Raw genomic sequence first — 25,419 nt, forward strand, 5'->3', positions numbered from 1 at the left:
CAGCATCGGCAGCAAGCAGGCGCACTGAGGGCTCACTTTTCGCATATGTGTGTGACAGAATTTAGAAAACACATCGGTGCAAATTATAAATATATATCATAATGTATTCTGTTTTTGTGGTTGTTGGTTTCTTTTATTTAGTTTTATTTTGCGAGCTGGTTATTAAATGCCGTTCCAGCCAGCCAGAGAATCCCTCGCCTCCCTGTGCGGCAAGCAGCAGGCGCACCTCGCCGTGTCGCCCATATCAAAACCACCACTGTGTGAGGCCATCAGTCCACGAGACCAAGCTTAGGTTAAAACTGGATCATGCAACAAAACAACGATCCCAAAAAACACTTATCAAATCTGCACAATCCCTGAAAAAGAAAATGTCAATTTCAGACCTCAACAGGTGTTCTGGGGAACCATCCTAACCGTTGTTTTTGCGCATGCGCACAACACGAAATTAAGTGGCGAACCGTCCTACCTTTGTGAATATTAGCTAGACAAATACTGCCAGGTAAAATTAAGGTAAAATTAAGTTCCAACCATCCTACCTTTGTGAATGTCACCTACAAGCATACTTTAACAGCTAAAATTTAGCGGCAAATCGTCTTACCTTTGTTAATCTGAGCTAGAAGCATAGTTTAACAGCTAAAAGTCAGTGCCAAACCATGCTATCTTTGTGAATGTTACCTACAAGCATACTTTAACGGGTAAAATGAAGTGGCAAACCATCCAGGCTTTATAATTATGAGCTACAAGCATACTCTGATGGGCAAAAGCGTTCCTACAAGCCTTTACAACCCTTCTGGACCTTATTTTGAAAAACACACCAGGCATCCATATTATTTTGAAAATTAATACCGGAAATCTCTGTGTTAAACAACCCGACTGCTCAAAATTCGTCCGGAGTGGAAAGTTTTTTCGTGGAATCAGGAAGTCCAGTAAAAGATTGTTGTGAGGTAATCCGCGGCTGGTATACACAGCAACGCTGCAAAACCCTCTCTGCCTCTCACTGGACCTTTCAGGCATGCGGTAAGTTGGATATTAATGCGGTGCTAAGACGTGCTGTGTCTCGTGGTAAGCAGTAACCACTAACTCAGTTGTCGTGATTTGTCTTTTTAACTCTTTTTTTGACAGAGTTACTGTTAAAAAAAAACAAAAAAAGTAACAAAGCTGTTTTTCAAAGTCTGCCCCATTTTCTGTGACATGTCCCACAAATGAAAGCACCTTGTGTTCCAGCAGTCATTATTGTTGTTGTTGTTGTTGTTGTTGTTATTATTATTGATATTATTCAGAAGTTGGCTAGGGGTATAAAAATTGCTGCGCAGCTACACACAGCAGAGACATGCACAGACATTTGGACTGTCAGCGGCTACAGTCACAGTCGTTAAACCTCATGTTGGCACTCCAGACTAAAGCTAGAAAATGCAGCATGGAACACATGCAGGGGCCTGTCCTTCCAGCTTTCTGTTGCCTGCCTGAGGTATTTACTAAGCACAGTTATAGGCCATCTTCCAGATGCGCACATGGATGTTTGGTATTTCATGCTAGATAGTGGTTATGACTCCCACTAGTGCTCAGTCTCCTCCTTTCCGTTTACTGTACAGTCTCAAGGTGCTGGACTTGGGGTGAAACTCTGTAAGGAGCTTCCTTGTCAGTGCTTCCTATGGCCAACAGGGTATCTGACTAACAGTAGGGTGTAGGCGTAGATTGCCCAGATCTTGTCCTTCCCAATCATCCGACTTCTCGGGACATTGCCTGACCCTCTGCAAGTATTTGGTGTTTGTCGCTTTCCTAGTAGTCTCTTCATGGTTCCCATTTACCTGTGCGATTCCCAGGTGCTTGCAGCTGTCCTGTGTGACTGCAGTGTTGTCTTCTGGTTGTGCGATTCCTCAGTTTTGACTATTAACAACTGCTGTAGTTGGTAGAGCAGGGCGATATGACCAAAAATATTTATCAGGATATAGGGCTGTTCGATATACCAATATATATCGGATGATGATATAAAAACGTCCATCGTTTCATTTTACGCTATCGTTTGTTTCGTGGTGTCACAAAATAAACTGTTTACAGCAATATTTTTTCATGGTTTTGATGGTCACTGTAGTGGCTGTATTAATTTAAGTTCTCTCTTTCTCTTATATTTAATATAACCACACTACAGACAGACTGTTTTTATGCGTTGTGATGACGGTAAAACCATCGCGTGTCCGCTTGTTTATTTTCCACATAAACCTTTCACAATAAAGCTCAAGATCCTGTTAAGACTTTTCAAAATAAACTGAATAACGTGAAAGAGTATGCAGAATATTTACGGATGAAAAGCAAAAAAGAGCGGCCAGGTGCTAAAAAATAAACCTTAGACTCAAACGTTAGAACAGGCTTTTCCTCGCAGCACGCCGTGTAATAAACACTCACAAAGAAAACGGCACCGTTACAACTTATGTCTAAAAATGTATCGTTTCATGCATCGGTTACAACACTCGACTCCAGCTACATGACGCGCAGCTGGAAACACTTCACGCAAGTCGAGCTGCCCGAGATTCACAGAATTTACAGCAAATGTTACATTTTTGTGATTTATATCGTTATCGGACGATAGATGTCTTATATCGGGACATGAGGTTTTGGTCATATCGCACAGCCCTATCACGTTATACATTTGAAAATTTGCGATAACGATATAACTGACGATATAATTGACACGAGACAAAATATTTTACAACTCCACAACTTTATTAGTGAAAAAACAAAACCAAACCCATCAATGTATTTTCACTTAAACAAGCAGCTGTTTTTTATGTGCATTAAAGTTATATAAACATTTAACAGTGCAAATGTAAATTCCTCGCTGACAGTTTAACCAAAAGGCATTTCCAGTGGAAACTGGCCGACATATTCTCAGCATAACCATGTATAACATCCACAAAACTTAAAAAGAGGTTATACACACACAATACGGTAATATCATGTTGAAGCACAGTACGTATCACTCCGCGAGGCTCCGCCTACGATAGGCGTAATGCTCCCACAATCCATCAAGCGGTGCGGCTTCGTAGCTCAGCAAAGTCGTACTGAAACATTTGACAGATTTTCGAGCGCCGTGCACATAAAATCGTTTCGAGGTCAGTAAACACAACCAGAGTTCATACATAAGGCACACGGGATTATAAGGGGCTCTGTCGACTTTCAGAAAAATCAAAGGATTGATTTTAAGTGTGCCGTATTTTCCAAACAACACGGTAATAACGACGGCCCGCTAGCATGCTCTACCAAAAATAGTGCTTTGTTGTGTATCTGACGGACAAAAACTAAACCAGTTCCACTGAAGCTGCAGCATTTTTTACAAACCAGTTCTGGTTCATCTGTTTCATTCAACGATCCGCTTTCGCTCTTCTCATTCACCGACATGCTTTTTCCGCCATGTGCGTATGTAAACAAAGGCACTGCACATGTGCATTTTACCCATATTCTATCGCAATATTTCATTTTTTTATCGTTGCCCAACATTATACCGGTATTACCGTGAACGGTATGATGTGGCCCAGCCCTAGTAGTCGGTGTCCGTAGCCAGTCTTGTCATTGCCCTCGGTCAGGGCTCAGGCCTATGCAGGACAGTACTGGTGACAGGACATCTCCTTGGTAAATCCCGCACTTGGCAGCTTGTGCTGTTGGCTTGAAGTTGGCCTCTAGTGTTGTTCGCAACATCACCATCCTTTTAGTGCTCTGCTCATGTAGTGAGCCATATGTCTGTTTATCTTAGGCGCTATGATGCCTGATAGGACGTTACATGTGGTCCTGAGGCAGGTTATTGGCTGTTAGTTAGATGAAACCGGTTCCTTCTGGGGATCCTTGGGGATCAGAATTGGAACACAGACACAGCAGCTTGGCATCCTCTCTACCTCTGTTCCTCCATCAAACACATGTGGTTATTGATGATGTTAGTCGTGGTAGGAGTAGTAGGATAATCCTACAGCACCATACTTCTTGCTCATATTTAGCCATATCATGTAAAATGTATAGGGCAACGCTACAATGTGCAAATGGATGACAGCGTTTTGACTGAAGGCAGAGAGAACCGCAAGCAACAACAACAATAATGGATTGGATTTATATAGCGCTTTTCAAGGCACCCAAAGCGCTTTACAATGCCACTATTCATTCACTCTCACACACTGGTGGAGGCAGCTACGGTTGTAGCCACAGCTGCCCTGACAGAAGCGAGGCTGCCATATCGCACCATCAGCCCCTCTGGCTGTAGGCAGAAGGGTAAAGTGTCTTGCCCAAGGACACAATGACCAGGACAGAGAGCCCGGGGATCGAACCGGCGACCTTCCGGTTACAGATGCGCTTCCCAACCCCCTGAGCCACAGTCGCCCCAACAGAAGATAACTGTAGTATAAGCCTGGCAGAGCATCTCAAGGGAGTTTATACCTTAGGTAGTTATGAGGACTAAGGATTTTCATCCAAGTATTAAAAACAATCCATATTTAATGATTTTATGTATTCTGTTAAATGGGCCAATAAGATTTTTGTTAAATTGTGGCCTGCGCTTCACAATTTCTCCAAATACTAAACATTTCATGCAATGCCTTTGTTCAATACTTTGAATTCAACCTGAAAGTCTGTTCTTTGATTTTGATTTTTTAGCACACTTAGTTGTTGTTTCGTATTATTCGGGCTGCACAGCTAATTATGCCTAATCAACTGGTAGAATGACCTTTTTTAATGAATTCAAAGAGTATGTGTTTGTTCTACATCACAGCAACATTGTCTGTGTGCAGGCTGACAGGTATATTTAGGCCTCCTCTTTCCTTTAACAGTGGTTAACCTAACTAGTAGCTCCAAGAAGAATGTCCTACTGGTCTGTTGGTCTTCACCGGGACTCTGGAGACATTCCCAGCAACATGGAGCAAAAAAGCAGTAAGTAACCTTCCCAGCATCTTATGTGTGTCTCTCTTATGTACATGGCTGGTTTGCTTGGTTTTCTTGATGCAGTCGTGGCCTCATGAGGCAGGTTGAGAAAGGATGTTACTGCAAACTGAAATGTAGCTATGTGTGAAGTGGCAGCAGCACTTCTTTCTTTTAGAAAAAGAAGAACTGAAACTATGATGGTTTCAAAAGTGTTATTTTTTGCCATTTGTATGTGAAGTAAACTGTGCACACTGACATCTCGCTTAACACATGTAAGCATCTTCTAGATTTTCTTCCTGCCAAATACAGCATGTTTCACTCTGCAGTGTGTGGCAAATGATAATAGATGACGTGGGATTGGGTAGGAGAAAAGTGGAACATTGTAAACTGGTTTGTAGTCAGTTTGATTACTCTTTTTTTCCCCCACTGTAACGAGGAACCTAATGTGTTTGTATCTTTTGACTTCCTGACTATAATACGACAGACATTCAAATTAATTCAGCGTAGAAAAAAGAATAAGGAAAAAAAAAGACATTTTGCTTAAACTTTATAAACTTGCATAATAATATATAGTCAAAGGAGCTTGCAAAGAAAAGCGTCTGGACTTCTTTAAGTTGCTTGAAGACTCTCCACCATTTGACCTTAGAACTGAAGAAGCTTCTCGGATGAGAGGTGAAACGTCTTCAAGCAACTTAAAGAAGTCCAGACGCTTTTCTTTGCAAGCTCCTTTGACTACGATGACCTGGATGACTGAGAACCTTCACAGACATAATAATATATAAGTTAGGAACCCATCAATCTGGGCAGGTTTTCCTTATCACAAAGGAATCTCACCCAATAATGTAACACAGTCCTGTACATTACAGTTACAAAGCTTCTTCAGCTATATATGTGCCGGGCACACAGAAAAAAAATGATTAAACAAACTTTATTAATCCCTGAGGAAGTTCATTGATCACAGTAGTGGGCTACTCCTACTCACAAAAAATAAAACATTCATCAGCCAGAGCCTGGTAACACAAGCAGTAATAATAATAATAATAAATTTTATTTGTGAGCGCCTTTCAAGTCACCCAAGGACACTTTACAATAGGATAAAACACTTAGTAAAACAATGGCAGAATAAGAACAATAAAATAAAGCACAAGATAAAATGAACAAACAGTGGATTCACAGTGAATATGCAGATTTGAACAGATGAGTTTTGAGTTGGGATTTAAACTGGGGGAGAGAACCAGTGTTTCTTATAACTGGGGGCAGAGAGCTCCACAGCCTGGGAGCAGAGCAGCTGAAAGCTCTGCTTCCCATGGTGGTGAGGCGGAAGGAAGGTGCAGCAAGCTGGATAGAAGAAGAAGAACGAAGTGAACGGGCAGAACAAGTGGTGGTTAACAGGTCAGAAAGGTAAGAAGGAGCGAGGTTATGAAGGGCCTTGAAGGTGAGCAGAAGAAGTTTGAAAATTATCCGGAATTTCACTGGGAGCCAGTGACGTTCCTGAAGAACAGGTGATGTGCTGGTAGGAGGGGGTTCTGGTGATAATGCGAGCAGCAGAGTTCTGAACCAGTTGAAGCTCATGGAGGGATTTTTGGGGGAGACCATGCAGAAGAGAATTGCAGTAGTCAATACGGGAGGTAACAAGACTGTGGACAAGAATGGGACGTAGACTGGGTGGAAAGAGAAGGAAGCAATCTGTTAATGTTACGTAGATGGAAGTAGGCAGAACGGGTGAGATTATTGATGTGAGGAGCAGCCAGGGTTAAAGCCTATTTCTACTTGTTCATGGTTCTGAAGTAGAATCACTGTGGCGATCGCTTTAAAGTATCTTTGGGCTGATATGCATGCTTGCTTTGTGTTTTATAGGTTCTGTGTTCATATGTGTATAAAAAAACTGAAGGAAAGATTGCATATCTGTCCTCACTAGGATAGAGATTTGTGTTGATGTGTGCAACTGTAACAAAAGGTTTGTTTTATAGGCTGGTAAATATGTGACAATGCGTTTTAGTTGATTTTTCAGAGTAACGAGAGAGTGGTGTAACAAATTACTTTCGCCAGCAAGTAATTGAGTAATAGACTGCATGAAGAAAAGTCAGAAAACATGTGTAATAATTTACTTTTGTGGAGTAACACTGCTGTTCAGGTGGCTAATTTCCAGAATTTTGGCAATGGCTCTAAATTGTTCTGTCTTATATGGTAGCATTTTTAGTGAAGTACATCACACCTTCATTACAGCCCAGTTTCCCAGTTGCACTAAAAATCCCCCACCCAATAACACTCCCTGGTTGATGCCCCCGCCCACTGGTGCATTGGTGGTTCAGTGTCTGGGTGCCCGGGTGTGTATTGGCTCCCTCCCAGCAGCTGTTTGCTGGGGCCTGGGGCCTGGGTGACCCCCTCCTGGGGCTCTCAGCTCTTCTCTTGGTGGGTGGTGCGATTGCCTCTGCAGTCATCCTCTTTGGGCTCTTGTGCTCTGGGAACTTGTCTTGATTATGGAAGCTATCGTCCAAAACGGCTTTTTGACTATAAATTGTTTCCCCTCAGCTGTAGATGCAGATGGTTTATTGTCATCAACTCACGGAGCAAGCGGGTGGTATAGATGTCTGAGTTTGTGAATGCGATTACCAGAGTACAAGGAAACAGTAAATTGACACCATAGGTGAATCTAATTAAAAAAATCTTGGATGAGCTCAAATCTAAGTGACCTCGACCTCATGGTCAGAGGTCAAGTTTTCTGAAAATCTTGTGAATTGAATAATTTGATAACACAGCGACATGGGACTTTGAAATCTAATAGGGGGCAGCTCTGATGGTTGCCATTTTTTTTTCCTTCTTTTTTACAGCTTAGAAACTGTAATCATAACTTTTAGTTGCTGTTCGGTGGGCACTTTAACATGGTGATCTGACTTGTTTTTGGATCCAGCCTCAGGCGACTATACCTTGAACTGTGGATTTTGGCACTTCTATGCAAGCTTAATTTTTTTGGCCCAAATGTCGTCAAGTAGAGAACTGTGAAATGCTACGGGCTCATTAAAGTTATAAATAAAATTCTCTTTTTCACTTTTAAGTTTTGTTTTCATTTCCAGTTTTTGGCTACATTAAGACAAGCAGAACAATATTGTCATCCCTTATGTACCAGGTTTGTTAGAGAAACTCATGAGTCTTTTCCAAGCACAACATCCCAGTGTACTTCAGACTCAGCCTCACACTGAGATAGAAATTGGTTCATCCGAAAGAAAAACACTCCCAAAAACAAACTTAACAACATAGTGTATGCTGTACAGCATACACTGAGGAATGCTCAGACCAAACAGCCACTTCATAAACACATGGCACAACACACAACGACTTAATGCCCACTCACATCATGGGTCATTTGATCAGTAAGTCAGATGATAGGCTGGGGCAAGGTCTTACAATGGGTTCACCTGAAACCTTGGGTGATTGTGACCCACACCCGTTTTCACACTTTGGCTCGTGTGATTAGGCAGAGGATCAATTGGGGGTCCAGGACCCTCTTAGGAACACTCCTAAAAAGCCTTAAATTTGGGAGTCTCCACCATTTGGTCTTAGAACTGAAGAAGCTTCTGGGATGAGAAATGAAACGCCTTCAAGAAACTTAAAGAAGTCCAGAAACTTTTCTTTCCAAGCTCCTTTGACAAATTTGTACAGTGAATTAGTCTCTTTGTTTACACTTGTAGATCATATAATATGCATTTGTAATGGTTTTGAGGGGTATTTCTCTATGGATGCATCAGAGAGCAACTCGCGGTTTGTATCTTGGCCAATGATACTTGGCATGCAAATGCGCAAGTGGAAAAAAGTAGTATTAAATATTTTTTTAAAATACACATTGAAGGACACATCCTGGTCAAAACCAATTCAAAGATTCCTGACAGTGTTAGTGGAGGCCAAGTTTATGCCACCCAGAGTAAGTATCTGGTTGGATACCATAATTGTACGTTTTTTTTAGGCCGAGTACAATAATCTCAGTTTTTTCTGAATTTAGAAGCAGAACATTGTCTTATAAGGTGTGAAAAGCATGTGGGTCATTATTAGCAGAAGTTTCAGGTGAAACAATTGCCTCAGCCTGTCATGTGACCCATTGAGAGCAACTGATGCAAGATGTGAGTGGATGTTAAGGTGCCTGGAAATACCTCGGACTGTCCACCATTTGGTCTTAAAACAGAAGAAGCTTTTCAATGTCTTCAAGAAACTTAAAGAACAAGAAGTCTGGTTGCTTTTCTTCCCAAGCTCCTTGGGTTACCACGACCTGGATGAGAACCTGCACAGGCATTTGAGTTCCCTGTGCAACTCCAGAATTAACAGCATGCATTTCTTCTTCTTTAAATAATAAAAACCTGAGTGGAATCTTGAATGTTGACATTGATACGAGAATATTAGTGTTTGGGTTTTTTCCCCATTTTTAAATAGTAATGTTTTTTTTTAATGATTTATAGAAGTACAGTAAAAAGTGCTTCTTAACATCTGCCATCAGAGACAATCTTTGTTGTGCTTTAGCTCATACCATGAGCGTACTCTTTAAATAAGATGACCCAGTTCTGGGTGCATGCTAATAACAGGGTTGCAGTAATACAGTGTTTAACCAGCCACAGGCCTCTGTAAAGTCCAGATCCTAGTTACAAATGCACTTTATTTTTTCTCTTTTCATTTTTTGACTGTCCTGTTTCCTGACAGGCCCTGGGGAGGATATGGGAGCAAAGGTGTCATTGGTGGAGGATACTGGGCCCCGTTCTACACTGCTAACTCACCCCACTTTTAAAAACATCCAGGCAGCATATGAAGATGGAGAGGAGGATGTTGCCAGGGAGCTGATTCAGCAAGCATGCTGTGTGGTGTGCAGTACTGGGACACCGCGCATTGATGGGGTAAGTATCACTACACTGCTGTGTAGGCTATAACCATGAATATAAAATCTCTTATGCAAGTTTGGCTCTAGTGTTACAGTGGTACGCTGGTAAGTATGTGCCTAAATTACAAATAAATATAATTTATGAATGCAATTATAAATTAAACTTGACTGTTATTGTAAAGTACTGAAAATTCTTTATGGAGTAAAAAAAATCAAATACGAGTATTTGTATATACACATTAGGGACTGATAAGAATTTAGCCATTCCACTTTGAGCGCCACCACCAATGACTGTTTTCTGCAGTCATTGGTCACCACCATCTCTAAGCAGTATATTAAAGACATTCACACAAATTAATTACATGCTGAGTCAAGTAGTGAATGGCTTCCACTTTGGTGGCCTCAGGGTCGCTTCTCTGCCTTTTGTGGACGTGGTTCAGTTAGCTTCATTAGGTGGTTGCGTCCATTACACATTGGAGCGTTAAGTGTTGAGACACTTTGCTATAATCCATATCCAAGGCCATAGTTATTCAGTATTCAACTGCTACAACAGCAGTTTTCAGCTCGTGACTCTGTTTCTCTCTGGAAATGGGCAGGCAGTAAAACAACTACTAGCCCAGGAAGTCCTCCTAATTCCTGGGAACTACCATATCCCAGCAGAGGGATATCAAAGCAGAGAATGTGCTTCCTGCACCAGCTGGCAAAAATAAACAAAAACTGCCAAAGTCATTAATGGTGCAGTTTTACTTCTCCATCAGTGAATCTATCCTCACCTCCTCTGTCACCATCTGGCATGCTGTTGCCTCTACCAAGGACAAAAGCATGTCATCTGCTCTGCTGAGAAGGTGATTGGGTGCAACCTGCCTTGCCTACAAGACCTGTACACCACCAACACACTAAGAAGTGCAAGGAGGGTTGCTGCCGACCCCTCACACCCTGGTCATGAACTGTTTGTGACACTCCCCTCTGGTGGAAAGCTGCCCATCAGAAGCAACACCTCACAGCATGACAGTAGTTTCTTTCCCCACGCTGTGGGACTACTTAACAATGCACCCTCACCCTGATCACTACTTCATTAAAGTAACACACACTACTTCATTTGCCACACCCACATACCTCTGGGTAACACACCTGCCCCCAAGGCAGGTGTGTTATCTAAGGAGCTTGGAAAGAAAAGCGACTGACTTTCTTTAATTTTTTAAGCGAAGTGAAACATCTTCAAGAAATGTATAGAAGTCCCGTCACTTTTTTCCAAGCTTCTTGGATCACCATGACCTGGATGACTGAGAACCTGTACAGGTATATTGTAATGAAATTTCCAGATGAATTTTTGAAGTCTTGTGTTTGGTCTTTAATGGATTTTTTTTCTTATTTCTTGGGGATATTACTTTCATTGTGACTGGCGACAGCAATAATTTTGAGTTGGTTTAGGTAATGAATGAAATGCCAGAAGTACAAGGCCACCTGCACTTCTATAGAAGCTGCTTAGACATGGAAATGCATGCCATAAGGCTTCCTTGGAGTTTTTGTACTGATGTTCGTGTTTGTAACTCTGTAGTCATCGAGTCAGCTGAGCGCTAATGATTTTTATCCATTATAAGCCTCGGTGCTGGTTGATCCCACTCTACAACTTTGTTGGTTGCCAGTTCGTGGCTTAGTTGCTGTAGTACCTGCACACTTCTACTTTGCAGTAATACTCCTTGCAATTGATTGCGGACTATCTAGGAGAAATTTCATGAACTGACTAGTTGCATCCTATAACAATACCACCCTTAAATTCACTGAACTCTCTACAGGGACCCACTTTTTTGCATATGTTTACAAAGGCGGAGTGCATGGCTAGGGCAAAGAAGTTTGGAAATATGTGGGGGAGGGCCAGACACATTCTGTCAGAGCAAATGTAACAGTTTCCAGTTTCATTTGGCGTCTATGGTAGTTATAATGGAATATCTACAAAACTCATTATAATTATAATTATATGTCTCGCCTGTACTAAAAGTGACAAATAACGAGACATGTCAGTCAGAGACTGCTAACAATGGTGGTTGTTGTTCTCTGTTCCAGCAACGACAGGAACAGGTGAAACAGGAAACATACTAGCCATTGCACTAAGACAGATTCATAACTGGAGAGAGGTTTCACATTATTATTTTATTATAACGTTATGACGTGGTAATGTTGTGAAACTCTGTGCAAGTATAGCAGGGTATCTGGAGGCGGAAAAAATAAAAACGTTATTTTGTGGCACAGTTGCCAAGCTTGAAAAACCAAAAATCTATTTATAGGTGTGAATGGATGGAGATATACATCAATTTATATTTCAAAATGCTATCTGGTCTATTTACTAAGAGGACGACTGTCATCAAGGCAGCAACCTGTTTTACTCATGGTGTGTAAAATGGTGTCACAGTGTCGCTAAGACGAAGGTGAATCCAACACAATCTAAGCAACTAACGTGTAATCATAATAAAATTAAAGGACTCTGCATAAGATATTGACTCAACACACCTAAAAGTTAAGCTATTATGCACAGGTTACTTATTACACCCAGTAACAAGCCCACTGGGGGGTGTTATAATATAACTGCAAATGGATAAACATCAGTTTCACAAAAATCTATGTGCTATCCTGCTATCTCTCACCATCTGCTATAGAGAAATATTATGTTTGAGTAAACAAAACCCCAATTGATATCAATTTATGTGTTTATAAAACATTTGTTAAGTTTTAATGTGCTTGTTTGTGTCTGATTGAGACCCCCTGTCTGATTCTAGTTGACTATGCTCCACCTGTGAGGCATGTGAATGAGTCTTATTGGATTTAAATATAAAGCTCATTGAGTACAGAATGCTGAGTTTGGTTCCATTAGTTGGATATGTTCTTTAGGACTAAGGACCTCAGCTCTTTTATTCTTTATCCAAGCCTGTCTAATGTTTTTCATGGAATTTTTCCACGTGCCATCTTTAGGCTGGATGCATTTTGAGGATTTGCTAATTATTACATTAAGGACTTTCAATTCAGTTCAATTGTATTTATACAGCGCCAAATCACAACAACAGTCTCCTCAAGGCGCTTTATATTGTAAGGTAGACCCTACAATAATACATACAGAGAAAAAAACCAACAATCATATGACCCCCTATGAGCAAGCACTTTGGCGACAGTGGGAAGGAAAAACTCCCTTTTAACAGGAAGAAACCTCCAGCAGAACCAGGCTCAGGGAGGGGCGGGGCCATCTGCCGCAGCCGGTTGGGGTGAGAGAAACCCCACTTAACTTTCCAAACATGCACTATATTATCAGAAGCGTGTGCTTATCTGCTTTCACACACATGAACTTGAGTGACATCCCATTCTCATTCCTTGCATAAGGTTTAATATGATGTCAGCCCACCCTTTATTGTTCTCCTGGCAACCGCCAAACCCATATACATCCAATTGCTTGCAGACCAAAAAACATGATTAATTACTCTAGAGAGTACTTTTCCACTGCTCTAGAGTCCAGTGGGGGAGTGTTTTACATCACTGCATCTGACGCTTTGCGTTGCACTGGGTGATGTAAGCCTTGGATCCAGGTGCTCGTCTATGGAAGCCCATTCCATGAAGTTCTTTATGCACTGTTGTTGACCTTATCTGAAGGCCACATGAAGATTGGAAGTCTGTAGCGATTGACTCTGCAGAAGTTTGGCGACCTCGGTGGACAATGTAAGTTGGCATCTGCTTATCCCGCAGATATATGGTAATTATGATTCAGTAAAAGGACTAGATGTTACAATCCCTGATAATGCATTGCTTTAAATGGAGAGAATCTTGAAGGATGGCTGTTATGAGGAAAGGCAGCCATGAATTATAATTACGTAGTAAACAAAAAGTGTGATGTAACTCCAAACATGTTTTATATTTTAGATCCTTCAAAATAGCCACCCTTTGCTCTTCGCATTCTCTCCATGAGCTTCGTGAGGTTATCACCTGAGATTTTTTTCTGACAGTCTTGAAAGAGTTCCCAGAGATGCTGAGCACTTGTTGGCCCTTTTGCCGTCACTCTGCGGTTCACCCCAAACAATCTTGATTGGGTTTAGGTCTGCTGACTGTGGAGGCCAGGCCGTCTGGTGCAGCACTCATCACTCTCCTTCTTGGTCAAACAGCCCTGGAGGTGTGTTTGGGGTCATTTATGCTGTTGAAAAATAAATGATGGTCCAACTAAATGCAAACCAGATCCCCAACAGTGTCACCAGCAAAGCACCATCACACCACCTCCTCCATGCTTCACGATGGGAACTGTGTATGTACCATGCAGCTTTTCTGCTTCCCACAAAGACACAGCAGGTGGAATCAGAGATCTCAAATTTGGACTCATCAGACCAAAGCACAGATTTCCACTGGTCTAAAGTCCATTCCTTGTGTTTCTTGGCCCAAACAAATCTCTTCTGCTTGTTGCTTTTCCTTAGTTGAAGTTTCTTAGCAGCTATGTGACCATAAAGGCCTGATTCACACAGTCTCCTCTGAACAGTTGATGTAGAGATGTGTCTGCTACTGTGTGGCGTTTATCTGGGCTCTAGTCTGAGGTGCAGTTAACTTGTGGTTTCTAAGGCTGATGCCTCAGCATTGATCCTCAGCAGCAGTGGTGAGTCTTTGATGAATCTATTTGAAGTTATTTATCAACTTTTTCTTTGCTACATAATTCCATATTTTTTATGTCTTCAGTTTGTATCTACAATGTATAAAGTAGTAAAAAACGTAAAACCACCGAATGTCCAACCTTCTGTGTTTATTTGAGTCTGTATATCTACTTTTGACCTTGTGTGGCTTATAGAAATTAAATTCTAACTTGTGTATATAATTCTTTTTTTCATTTGTTTTCTTTTTGTCTTTTGTTTTTGAACGTTATAAAAGATGTATGGTGTGCAATCATTCCATCTTGGACAAAGAACAATTCAGTGAACTCATTAAAAGTCTAATTGTTATGGAAATGTCTGACACCAAGGTTATCTGTTCAGTTAGCAGTGTTGGGCAAGTTACTTTGAAAAAGTAACTAATTATAGTTACTAGTTACTTTTTAGAAAAAGTAACTGAGTTAGTAACTGAGTTACAAGATTCTAAAAGTAATTAATTACTTGAAAAGTAACTATTGTGTTACTTTTTTCAAAAAAATGTTTAACCCTCTGAGGTCCAGTTTTCACTACTTTTGATGTTTCCTGTAGTTTCCTCTACAAATCATACGCACAAGTTTAGCAAACAACAAAGTTATTTGCAGCCATTTACCTTTTTTATAACCATTTCAAACTGTTTACATAACAATCAGGTGTTCTACATTCAAATTATTTGTGGCACTATAAAGGAGAACATCACAGCCTGATACTGCAGACAGCAGTCTCCCCCCCCCCCCCCCCCCACTCCTAAAACCAAATGTCATGTTGCCAGATCATTTGTTTGGATTGGTCGACATGGTGCATTTTCCCAACAAAACAAAGGGGCTGTTTTTTGTTCACAAGCAGAGAGCGCTCGCTGCGCTGTCCTTAGACAGTACGTGATGAAAGTGTTCAGGAACAAACAGGCGTATATTTTGTTTATCATGACTCGGGTTTTGCGTGGCCTATCAACACAATTTATAAACTGGTATATGTCACATTGTTGCTTTGTCATCTTGAAGTGGTCATGTGATTGGCTTACCACGACTACTTTATTCTTCTTTTGCCCCCTAGCTCCAGGTGTTGTGCCAAAAAGTGATCGTCTGTCAGAAAGTGATCGCCGTCCGCGGGAGCGCGCAGCTGCTTAAAGCTGTAGCGCCCAGATTACTTACAGCTGCTTCCGTGCAACTGATATAAGATGCAGTAAGCTGAACACAGCTTCAACTGTCTGTTTGTTGAAGAATAGTAACACAACCGCACCGCATTTTCTTGTTAACGGTAACGGCGTTGTAACGATAGAAATAGGAATTTAGTTAGATTACTCTTGACTGAAAAAAGTAACACTGTTACTTGTAACGCCGTCATTCCCATCACTGTCAGTTGGTGACATATAATCACATCTAATTTCCACGTCTCGTTTTTTAGGCTGTGGGAGCTCTAATGTTTAAATGTGTCCAGTTGAAAGTCTCAGAGCTGTAACGGGGCAGTTGCCACCTTTAGAAATAAACAGCAGCACTGAGGGCACACTCGATGATAAAACTATAAACTGGAAATAAAATGTTTGTGTTCCCTAATTCATCTTGTCCTTTTAACAAGCGTTGCATTTTACTGGTATATTTTAGCATTCTTTAGAGATTTTTATCCCTGGTTTGATAACAGCTATGTAGTCAGCACTCACAGTGATAATTATCTGTGAAAGAAAAGTCATGTGATCCATGAAACCCTGTCCGTGTTGCCCTGACACTTGAACACACAGGGAACTCTGGGTTAACTTGGCAAGTTCCTTCATGTGTCTGTTTATCCTGATCTCCTATGTTAATATATAAGTGGAAGATATCCTTTTTTCCTCAGTTTTGTTTTAATTTACAGGTGCGTCTCCTGTGTGTGGCCACTCAGTATGGTGATCTACAGAGTGTGTGTTACCTCCTCAAAGAGGCTTGCATCCCTGTGCCTCTGGAGCCATCTAACAGCAACCCTGCTGTTTTGGCAGCGCGCTATGGCCACACCGACTTGGTCAAGGAGCTACTGGATTCTGTACCCGGTAGGAGTACAGCATACAGTCCAACTTTCATCCTATGTGGATATATAGATTCCCTATGTATTATTTTGGTATTAATTATTCATTATAAAATGAATGACCACCAACAGCGAAATGTTCAGTTTGTAGCCAGAGATTGAATTGAACGATGTGCTCAAAAGCCGTAGCATAAACAAAAAAGATGAATACCAGAGTGTTAGTGAGAAGAGGTGTTTTTCTTAAAGTTGAATACCAGGTTGGCTAAAATGGCTGCTGCCACCAAGGCAAAGACAGGTGAGCTCCCTGGAAGCCTGCCTCAGGTATGCTGTTATCCACACCTGACCAGGTGTGGCCAATTAGCACCAGCTGAAAACATCGAGGAGATTAGGGGCTGCAGAGGGACGTAACAAACAAATTAAGGACTGAGAGGACTTTTGGTATTTTTCAGGCCAAGAAACATAGAAAAGCAAATCATCAGCTTACAAACATTCTCCGCTCAAAGCCATTCCTCACCACACCCGCAGATTTGAGGATTACATCGGAGCACAATAGCTAAAGTTTCATTAGCGATTGCAGGAGATAAAAGTCTCAGTGATTGTTAGTGGATCTAACTGATGCAAGTGATGAAGAATAAAGTAGGCTCATCCAGGCTATGAATTTCTTTTCGAGGCTGAATTTCTCTCGAGCACGGAGAAGATGGTCCTACTCTACTCTATCGAACGTGTTTTCAGCATCTAATGAGACATGAAGCTTTACCTTTGAGGACGTGTGTGGGGGAAAATGTCATTTTCTTTTTAATTGTTTCAATTTATTTGATTAGATTGAAATGGATGAAGGAAGAATTGTTTACTTGAATGAAAACGATCAAAATGTTTTTAAGTTCAGTTCAGTTTAGCTTCATTCATATATACAGTCGCCTCAAGGCGCTTTATATTGTAACCCTGCAGTAATACTGAGAAATCTGAACACTGCAAAAAGCACTTGGTCACATTCATAAGTAACTATTTAATTCAAGGTTTTTGTGAAGCGCCATCTTTCAGCGACACTGTGTTTGTAGTGGAAAGAAGAGATGGGCGGGGACTGTAAACCTGATAAAGTAACTGGTGGGACCATGGTGGGGTTATTAAGGTTGTCTTGAACAGAAAAGGCAACAGTAGAGCATCTGCATTCGTCATGGCACATGATTTAGCAGTACAAACCTGTTTAAACTGGGAGCCTATTTATTATTTTTGATTTCATCAACTTTTCAAAAACAAAAGTAACAAATCACTGGCAAACAATCCTGTTCTGACTACTCCGCTCTTGGTAGGTCCATGCCTGAGGAAAGATTTGCTCAACTCGATGCTGGCCACATCTTGCCAGGAGGGTCACCTTGATGTGGTTCGTCTGCTGGTCCAGAGCTATGATGCTGACGCCAAGGACTGTGCAATCCATAGCGATGAATTTGCTGTCATCACTGGCCTGCCACTGTATGCTGCTTCACAAGCAAGTAAGGATACACTCACACAAGAGTCTAGAAAGCAACAGAACAAATCACAAATTCAAAATAGAAAAAAATGTTTTCATCCTGGTAAATGATGATAGTGACAATTTTATTTATATAGCACGAGGTCACAAGGTCCCGACTCGATTCGATCCACGATTCGATTTGAATCGAGGAAATTTTGCCTCAGACAGTCCGAAATATTATAATTCTGATCACTTATCAGTACATATCTATATTTTTGTATCTATAAAAAGAAAGCTGACACTTGTGAGACTTTATCAAAGGTGTGAGCATCACAGCAGATTCCTTTGTGTCGAAGTAACTGAAGATAAAACGCAGAAAAACATGAAGGCGACTTTCCCGGTCTGAGTTTTAATAGCAGATGACCTTAAAAATATTGTGCAGCAGATCAAAAACAAAGTGAAGCAGAGCAAAGTTACAGAGGTTTGATTACAGACGCAGCTAAACATTTTACAATTTTGCATAATTTTAAAAAGTTTAAATTTGTTCAGTCTTGAACAGCAGAAATGAGGCCTTCTTGTCAGAAGTAAGTAAAAAAACAAAAACAAACAAACAAAAAAACGGCGGCCGACACCGTAGACTGCTGGGTAACAAGTAGGGGTGGGTTTTGATTCTCAATTAGAGAGAGAGAGAGAGAGAGAGCTCTACATGAAGTGTGATTTTTATCGTGGTGGAAGTAAGAGGAAAATCGTGACGATGTTTATGTGAAGCGTTGTTTGGATCGTCTGTGGCTGCTGGTTCAGTCGGTGTTGTTTGGAGAGAGATCAAACCTGTAGCTTCAGAATCGGCGCAAAAAGGACGTAAACACAAAGCGGCAACAATCAGCGAGCTGTCAGCTTTCAGCCTCGATGGCGTGTCCACGTCGTGCCATCGGGTGAGAAAGGCGGCATCTCACTGATCCGGATGTGTTGGGTCCACGTTTTGTGTTTAAGCCTTTGTGCAGAATCCGTGTTCCTGCTCTCATTTACTGTTTTAGATGTTTGGTGGTTGTAGGAATTTTGTGAGGTTTAACCTGAGATTCTGGTGTTTTGGGCAAAATAAATTTATATTCAAAAATCGATTCAGGATTTGGTCAGAGGGCCCGGTGGCGCCAGTGTCCCGCAGCCTCGCCTCTGTCAGTGCGCCCCAGGGTGGCTGCGGCTACAATGTAGCTGCCATCACCAGTGTGTGAATGTGTGTGTGAATGGGTGTGTAAAGCGCTTTGGGGTCCTTAGGGACTAGTAAAGCGCTATACAAACACAGGCCATTTACCATTTTTAATTAATCGATATCAGGTTATCCAAGCCAGAATCGATTTTAATCGATAATCAAAACCCACGTGCACAAACCTTGGCAGTTTGTCTGGAGCGTGCAGCTGTGAGTTAACACAATTCCCAGCAAATTCACTTCAGACTATGCAATTAACTCCCCTGTATACCAAAGTACTTTAGAGTCAAATGTGGAGCCGAGTGCCCAACAGGTGTCCCACACACCAGCTAATCTGCAACAGATCAAGCCTGAAGTATTGCTGTAAAGAAGAGCAGGCTAGACTTCCTCCACAGTGATGTGAGGGTTCAATTTAGAAAGCTGGGTGTGCTTAGTTTTTCTAAGGACTATGTGTTTGGACAACATGTCCATATAAAGTAAAGACTGTGTTTTGTTTTGTAGATAATGAGGAGATCGCTCTCTTCCTGCTGCAGAATGGAGCAGGGTTCTCTTCATACACCCTTATGGACCATCCAGCCTTCAGCAAACGTATTCTCAGACTGAAACTGCAGGAAACATACGAGGCAGAAGGAGACAAGGTCCGTGCTGCTTATCCAGTGAATGCATGGCTGTTAAAGGAGATTACTGTTGTTGATCACATTTTTATTTCTTTTTTCTTATCTCCATGTTTGGTCTTCATGTCCTGTCAGATATCTATTCAGGATCTCTGCAGGACTTGGTAATGATTATAGCACGGAGAGTTTATACAGTACTTATTTAGGAAGGTAACTTTATTGTTTTATTGTGTGGGAAAGTAAATGTTATTAACCTGTTTCCACCAAAACTGCCAACCTTATATGGGTGACCACAACTGTCAAAACATAATTAAAGCCCTAATAAATTAGGGGCTGCAGAGGGACGTAACACCTCCTCCCTCAAAAGGGTTCCTCTAGGACCCCTACATTTATTAAAAGCCCCTCTGAAGCCTTCAGGTCCTTGACCCACAAACCTGAAATAAAAGTAAAAGCTAACAGAAGCACAGTGTTCACATCGTTAAGCATGGATGCCCCTGCATGAGGATTTAAAGTCGCCACACTGAACACACAAAAAGTAACATGTGACCAACACAAAGGAGCACAACAGTCAAACCCAAAATGATTACCTGACCTGCTACAACACAAAACCAAAAGTAGCAACAAATAATCACAACCAAGTGATCTGTTGTCTCCACCACACAAATGGTCACATACAAGTGGCGCTATATAATGCAGTGGTTCCCAAACTTTTTTTGCTGGGCCCCCCTTGTTTTACAAGAAAAATGTTTGCCCCCACCTTCTCGCACACGCGCACACAAACACATCCTCCAACCACACACGCCCATATTTTTGCTCCATTGCAGTTTATTTCACACCTCAAACATTTAGTAAACAATTAAGCAAATAAGTAATCTGCAATAAAATACAGGTAATAATAAAATAAACTACTAACTCCTTTACGCTGCGTCCGCACCTACACGGGTATTTTTGAACACGCAGCTGTTTCGTCCATGTAAACGGCGTTTCAAATCACCGAGAACTGAGATTTTTTTAAACTCCTTTTTTGCGTTAACGTGTGGACGAGGAATACAGAGTTGGTCACACAACGTCAAAGGTATGAGCCTTTATTCACGTCACGCTGTGGCCACGTTATTGTTTACAGGAGATGAATTGCAGAATAGCAGACAGAGACGAAATACTGTTAATCTGACTGTCTGCAGGTTTTACACACAGTTACTGTCCCTCCATTTACAAAGGCAGAGGCGTCACGGTGTCATTATTTTACATGTAGTTGTTTTTTCCTGTGTAATAATATTCAACATTGCATCAATGCATTTTTCAAAAAATGCCTCTGTGTGCAAAATGGGTTCAAAAACATGAACAGCTGTGGGATCCTGTTTGTCTGTGATTTAAACAGCCCAGCGCTGCTCCTGATGCAGGGGAAACCAACCCTGCAGGGAGACCTACCTCAGCACCTGTGCAGGTGGAGCCAAAGGGCAGATTTGCTTCATCATATTTTCTAGTCTTTGTCTTAGAATGAAGTTGGTTTGGAAACATATTCAGCGACGCTTCATCTCCTGCTTTGCGTTTGTGTGGGCGCCCCGTGCTAGCAGTGTCCAAGCGTTTTGTTTTTTTTAGGGTTAACATAATTAAAGCCCTAATAAATTATTAACTATTTTCAGAATATGTGACCATTAAGAGTTGTGAGAGGTAGCTCTGAATGCATCTGTGTTCTTCACAGTCTAGTAAAACCATTGCCCTGTGTGTGTCTGTGTGTAGGTTGTCAGTGTGTGTTGGAGTGGTCTTCAGCTGCCTTGGTTGGAGCTGGATTGGTTCATGGATGTCTCTGCGCATATCACCCAGCTGGACCTGTCATCTAACTGCCTGTCTTCTCTGCCCTCCGTGGTGCCCTGGGGTCTCATCAGTCTGAGGACTTTGGATCTTTCTAACAATGAACTTCAGGAGCTTCCTTTAGCAAACAACTCCCAGGAAGTCATCTGCTCCAGGTGCATGAGGACACTGTCCTAGAACGCCTCCATTGGGAATTTGTCGATTTACTTTAAAAATTAGCAAAGGAAAGTCATTCACACGCTAATAATTTTGTGTGTGTTGCCCTTTTCTTGTCTTGGTCTTTGTCTTGCCACCGAACTTTGCCTTGTTCACAATCAGGTAAATTACCTTTCTTCCCAGTGCTTGGTATGAATTTTCTTAGCTCTTCTTGACCGTGTCTACAAGCCTAAAGGCACAGAGTTGCTGCCATGTGATTGGCTATCCTGATAATTTATACTTAATTGATTTATAGACAAATGTAATTGTAGGGTAGGGATAACCCTAACCTCCATTTTTCCTCTGCTTTAGTTTACAACAGGTGAATCTGTCTGAGAACCAGCTGAGCAGTTTGCCACCTGGACTTCTCCATCTCACTCGCATCCAGAAACTCTCTGCTGCCAAGAACCAGCTCACAGTTCTGTTTGACCTCCCTAAAAGTATGTTCCAACTTTTCTTCTATGTATGTACTGCTGTATGCACTGAAACAGTAAACGTATAAGTCACCTACTGTATAGACGAGGCGAGTCAGATTCTTTGTACTTGAAATAAAACTTGTGTGTAACCACATAAATTTAGGGGTATGGAAATAAAAGAAAGAAAATATTAAGAAGTAAATAATAAATATAAAACATTTGAAAAACAAAGTTTATTTTGTTTTTCAAATGTTTTATAAGTCTTAAATGTATTGTTACTAGAGTCTTTGAGGTGGGGGTGTCAATGAAAGTTCAAATGTCTCCCAGCACTGACAGGGAGCGAGGGTAGCATGGATGCACTTGTTGTGTAAACATAATTTATTTCACAATTCATCTTTCAGGCTCATCATGTTTGGTTTTAAGTCTTATTTTATTGCACTGAAACACCCGTGTAGTTTCATTTTGACTCTCCCCTTCTCACCTGGGTGTCACACAGTCTTTCCCACCTCACATCCTGCAGAGATGAGCAGGTGAAAGAACATCACAGATAAAGGAAAAAATGTTCAAATAAACAGATGAACATGTATGGAAGGAAATTTGTCTCAAAGGGGTTCAAATAGGGCTGGGCAACTGATTTGATTCCATTTTTACTCAGACAATCAGAAATATTCTAATTCAGATCATTGGTGAGACGTCATCAGAGGTGTGAACATCGCAGCAGAGGCCTTGTGTCAAAGTAACTGAGGATAAAACACAGAAAAACATGAAGGAGATTTTCCTGGCCTAGATTTTTATAGCAGATAACCTTAAAAATTTTCTGCAGTAGAAGAAAAATGGAAGAAACCATGAATCAACAAATGAATATTACCTGATGCTACTGAAGTGAAGCAAAGTTACAGAGGTTTGATTAGAGATATGGCTAAGCGTTTTGCAACTTAGCATCATTTTAAAAAGTTTACATTTCTTCAGTTTTGAACAGCAGAAATGAGCCTTTCTTGTTGGGGAAAAGAAAACAGCAGCCGTCAGCGCCGTACACAGCGATAGTCTGGTGCGTAATAAGCGCATAATGCAGAAAACAGAGATTTCTGATGGTGAACTGGTCTCTGAGTACACTGAGAGAGAGAGCACAATGTGCAGGAAGCAAACGCAAAAGGAATTCATGATGATATTTTTCAAACGTGAAGCATAATTTTCTTTTGCTGCTGGTTCAGTGAATTTTGGTCGGAGTGGCGAAACCTGAGTTAATATCGCATTATTCAAACTAAAATGGATTTTTTAAACCCACTCTAATTACAAATGCACACAGTGTGATCCACAAGTGTAAACTAAGATTTACAAACGTGTGCAGTACAGTCGTCCCTCACTATAACGCGCTTCACCTGCCACCTCGCAGTTTTGCAGATTTTTTATGTGGAATTTTGCTTCTTTTTTTTTTTTCTTACAGTGCATTGTGTTCTGCCTCCTGATTGGCTGTAGACCATTGTCAATCAGTCTCGTGCCGTGTCTCCTGTACAATACAGGATGTGTTCAGCTTGTCAAATTTACATAAATCTTCGATCGCTGGCAGTGTGACTCTGAAGTGCTGCACTGTATGTTTGTAAGTTTTCTCCCCAACAAACATCAATGTCGACGAAACGTTTTGCACCGTCAAAGGCCCCTGTTGGTTCCTTTGGTTTCATTCTATAATACTGGACTTATTTTTCTACGAAGGTTTGCACTTTGAGAGTTTAAACAAGAGACAAAGTGTGAGATGTTTGTGCCTGTCTGAGAAAAGTGTATAAAGTGTGTAGTGAGGGGTTTTACAAACGTCTATAGTAATTGTAAAAAATAAAGCTGGCTACATGGCGGATTTCACCTCTCACAGGTTATTTGTGGAACTTAACTCCCACGATAAACAAGGGACCGCTGTAATTTGTAACAAAGAAATCAAACCATGTCCATAAATTATGTGTTATTATTATTATTATTATTATTATTATTATTATTATTATTATTGAACACATGAAGAAAGGGAGGTGCAAAAAGGCATGGAAAGTCGTGACATTACCTAAAAAAAATCTATAAGTAATTACAAAACAAATTAATATCAGCTGGTTTGGTCCCAATTGATGGCCTCTGAAAAGGTGTCACACAAGAAACATGTCATGATGGGTAAAACACCTTTGCAAACTTATTGTTGCAAAACATACTGATGACATTTCTGACAATTTCTAAACTACTGGAGTTTTCAGTCGGCACTGCTGTGGCTATAATCTGGAAGTGGAGAGAACATTAATACAACCAGCCACAACCAGCTGCTCCTTGCAAGACTTCAGACAGAGGAGTTAAAGCGCCAAGGACCACTTGCAGAGAACTACAGAAAGACCTAGAATCAGCACATACAATTGTTTAAATAAAATGAAAAAAAAAAATAATAATAATAATAATGCGCTCACCTGACTGGCCTGTATGCACGCTCACCACACAAGGCTCCATTGCTGAAGAGAAAGCTGTTTACCATTTGCTCTACATTTAGACAAGCCTGTGAAATACTTGGAGAATATAGTCTGGTCAGATGAGACCAAAATGAACTCTTAAGACCATGTTTGGAGGTCAAAAGGCATTGTCTATAAAAAGGAACATCGAAACTGAACTTATTTTCTGAGATTTGTTGAAAGACTCTTTTAAAATCTTTACAAAGGGACCAATACAGCACCAACATCTTGCTATTTATCAATCTGGTCGTTAAGTGATGACGTGACGAATCCTGCTTCCGGGTCTAAAGTAGTCTGCGTTTAATATGGCTTTTGTGTTGTTAACATGTTTAATGTTATGTATTTTCTTCTATTTGATCTCAAAAAGCTCCTAAAACAGTCAGTGATCCCTGTTGACCTCCCTCGGCTTTTATTACTGCTAATCATTTATTTAAGCTCAGTTTTTAAACCCTTAGGATGTAGCTACAGCCCAGCCCATGCAGCAGTATATGAATGACTAACCTTGTATTGTGGATGGATTATCTCAGTTGTTCTCCTGGCTGAAGTTTGGTCCTTTTACAGCATCCTGCCATGCGATTACATTTGTTCCTGACCACCGAGAACACTCACGTTAACTTTTATCGAGTGGAAAAAAGTTAGCTTGTTTATATTATGCTAACATAGCTGTGTCGCTAGCGGTCACGTAGCACATCATTATATACCAGCTAGCCAAACTTCAGTAACCCTACAAACGTCACTGCTGTTTAGTTTTCTGTCTTCATTTATGTTGGAAGTGATAACAGAGCTGTACGTTTTAATTTGTTTCCAAAACCCCGCAGTCAGGACATGCTATATTGTATTTAGATAGAAGCTA

The 25,419-nt window shown here is 41.0% G+C and overlaps 1 protein-coding gene across 2 annotated transcripts in view; it reads left to right on the forward strand.

Annotated features, from left to right (window-relative positions):
* The first annotated feature begins 558 nt into the window (after positions 1-558).
* Positions 559-25,419, forward strand: part of lrrk1 (leucine-rich repeat kinase 1) — an 83,596-nt gene continuing 58,735 nt past the window's right edge. The window contains exons 1-8 of one of the 2 annotated variants that reach the window (XM_040002199.1): positions 559-1,018; positions 4,805-4,908; positions 9,586-9,776; positions 16,255-16,426; positions 17,712-17,891; positions 19,557-19,693; positions 21,410-21,636; positions 21,989-22,116. In XM_040002199.1, the coding sequence (XP_039858133.1) occupies positions 4,839-4,908; positions 9,586-9,776; positions 16,255-16,426; positions 17,712-17,891; positions 19,557-19,693; positions 21,410-21,636; positions 21,989-22,116 (1,105 nt within the window). In that variant the 5' untranslated portion in view covers positions 559-1,018; positions 4,805-4,838. The remainder of the gene's footprint in view (positions 1,019-4,804; positions 4,909-9,585; positions 9,777-16,254; positions 16,427-17,711; positions 17,892-19,556; positions 19,694-21,409; positions 21,637-21,988; positions 22,117-25,419) is intronic. The other variant, XM_040002197.1, reaches the window with a different exon arrangement.

The sequence above is a fragment of the Simochromis diagramma genome, unplaced genomic scaffold, assembly GCF_900408965.1.
Source record: "Simochromis diagramma unplaced genomic scaffold, fSimDia1.1 OVJJ01000430.1, whole genome shotgun sequence".
In the NCBI taxonomy this organism is placed as follows: Eukaryota; Metazoa; Chordata; class Actinopteri; order Cichliformes; family Cichlidae; genus Simochromis; species Simochromis diagramma.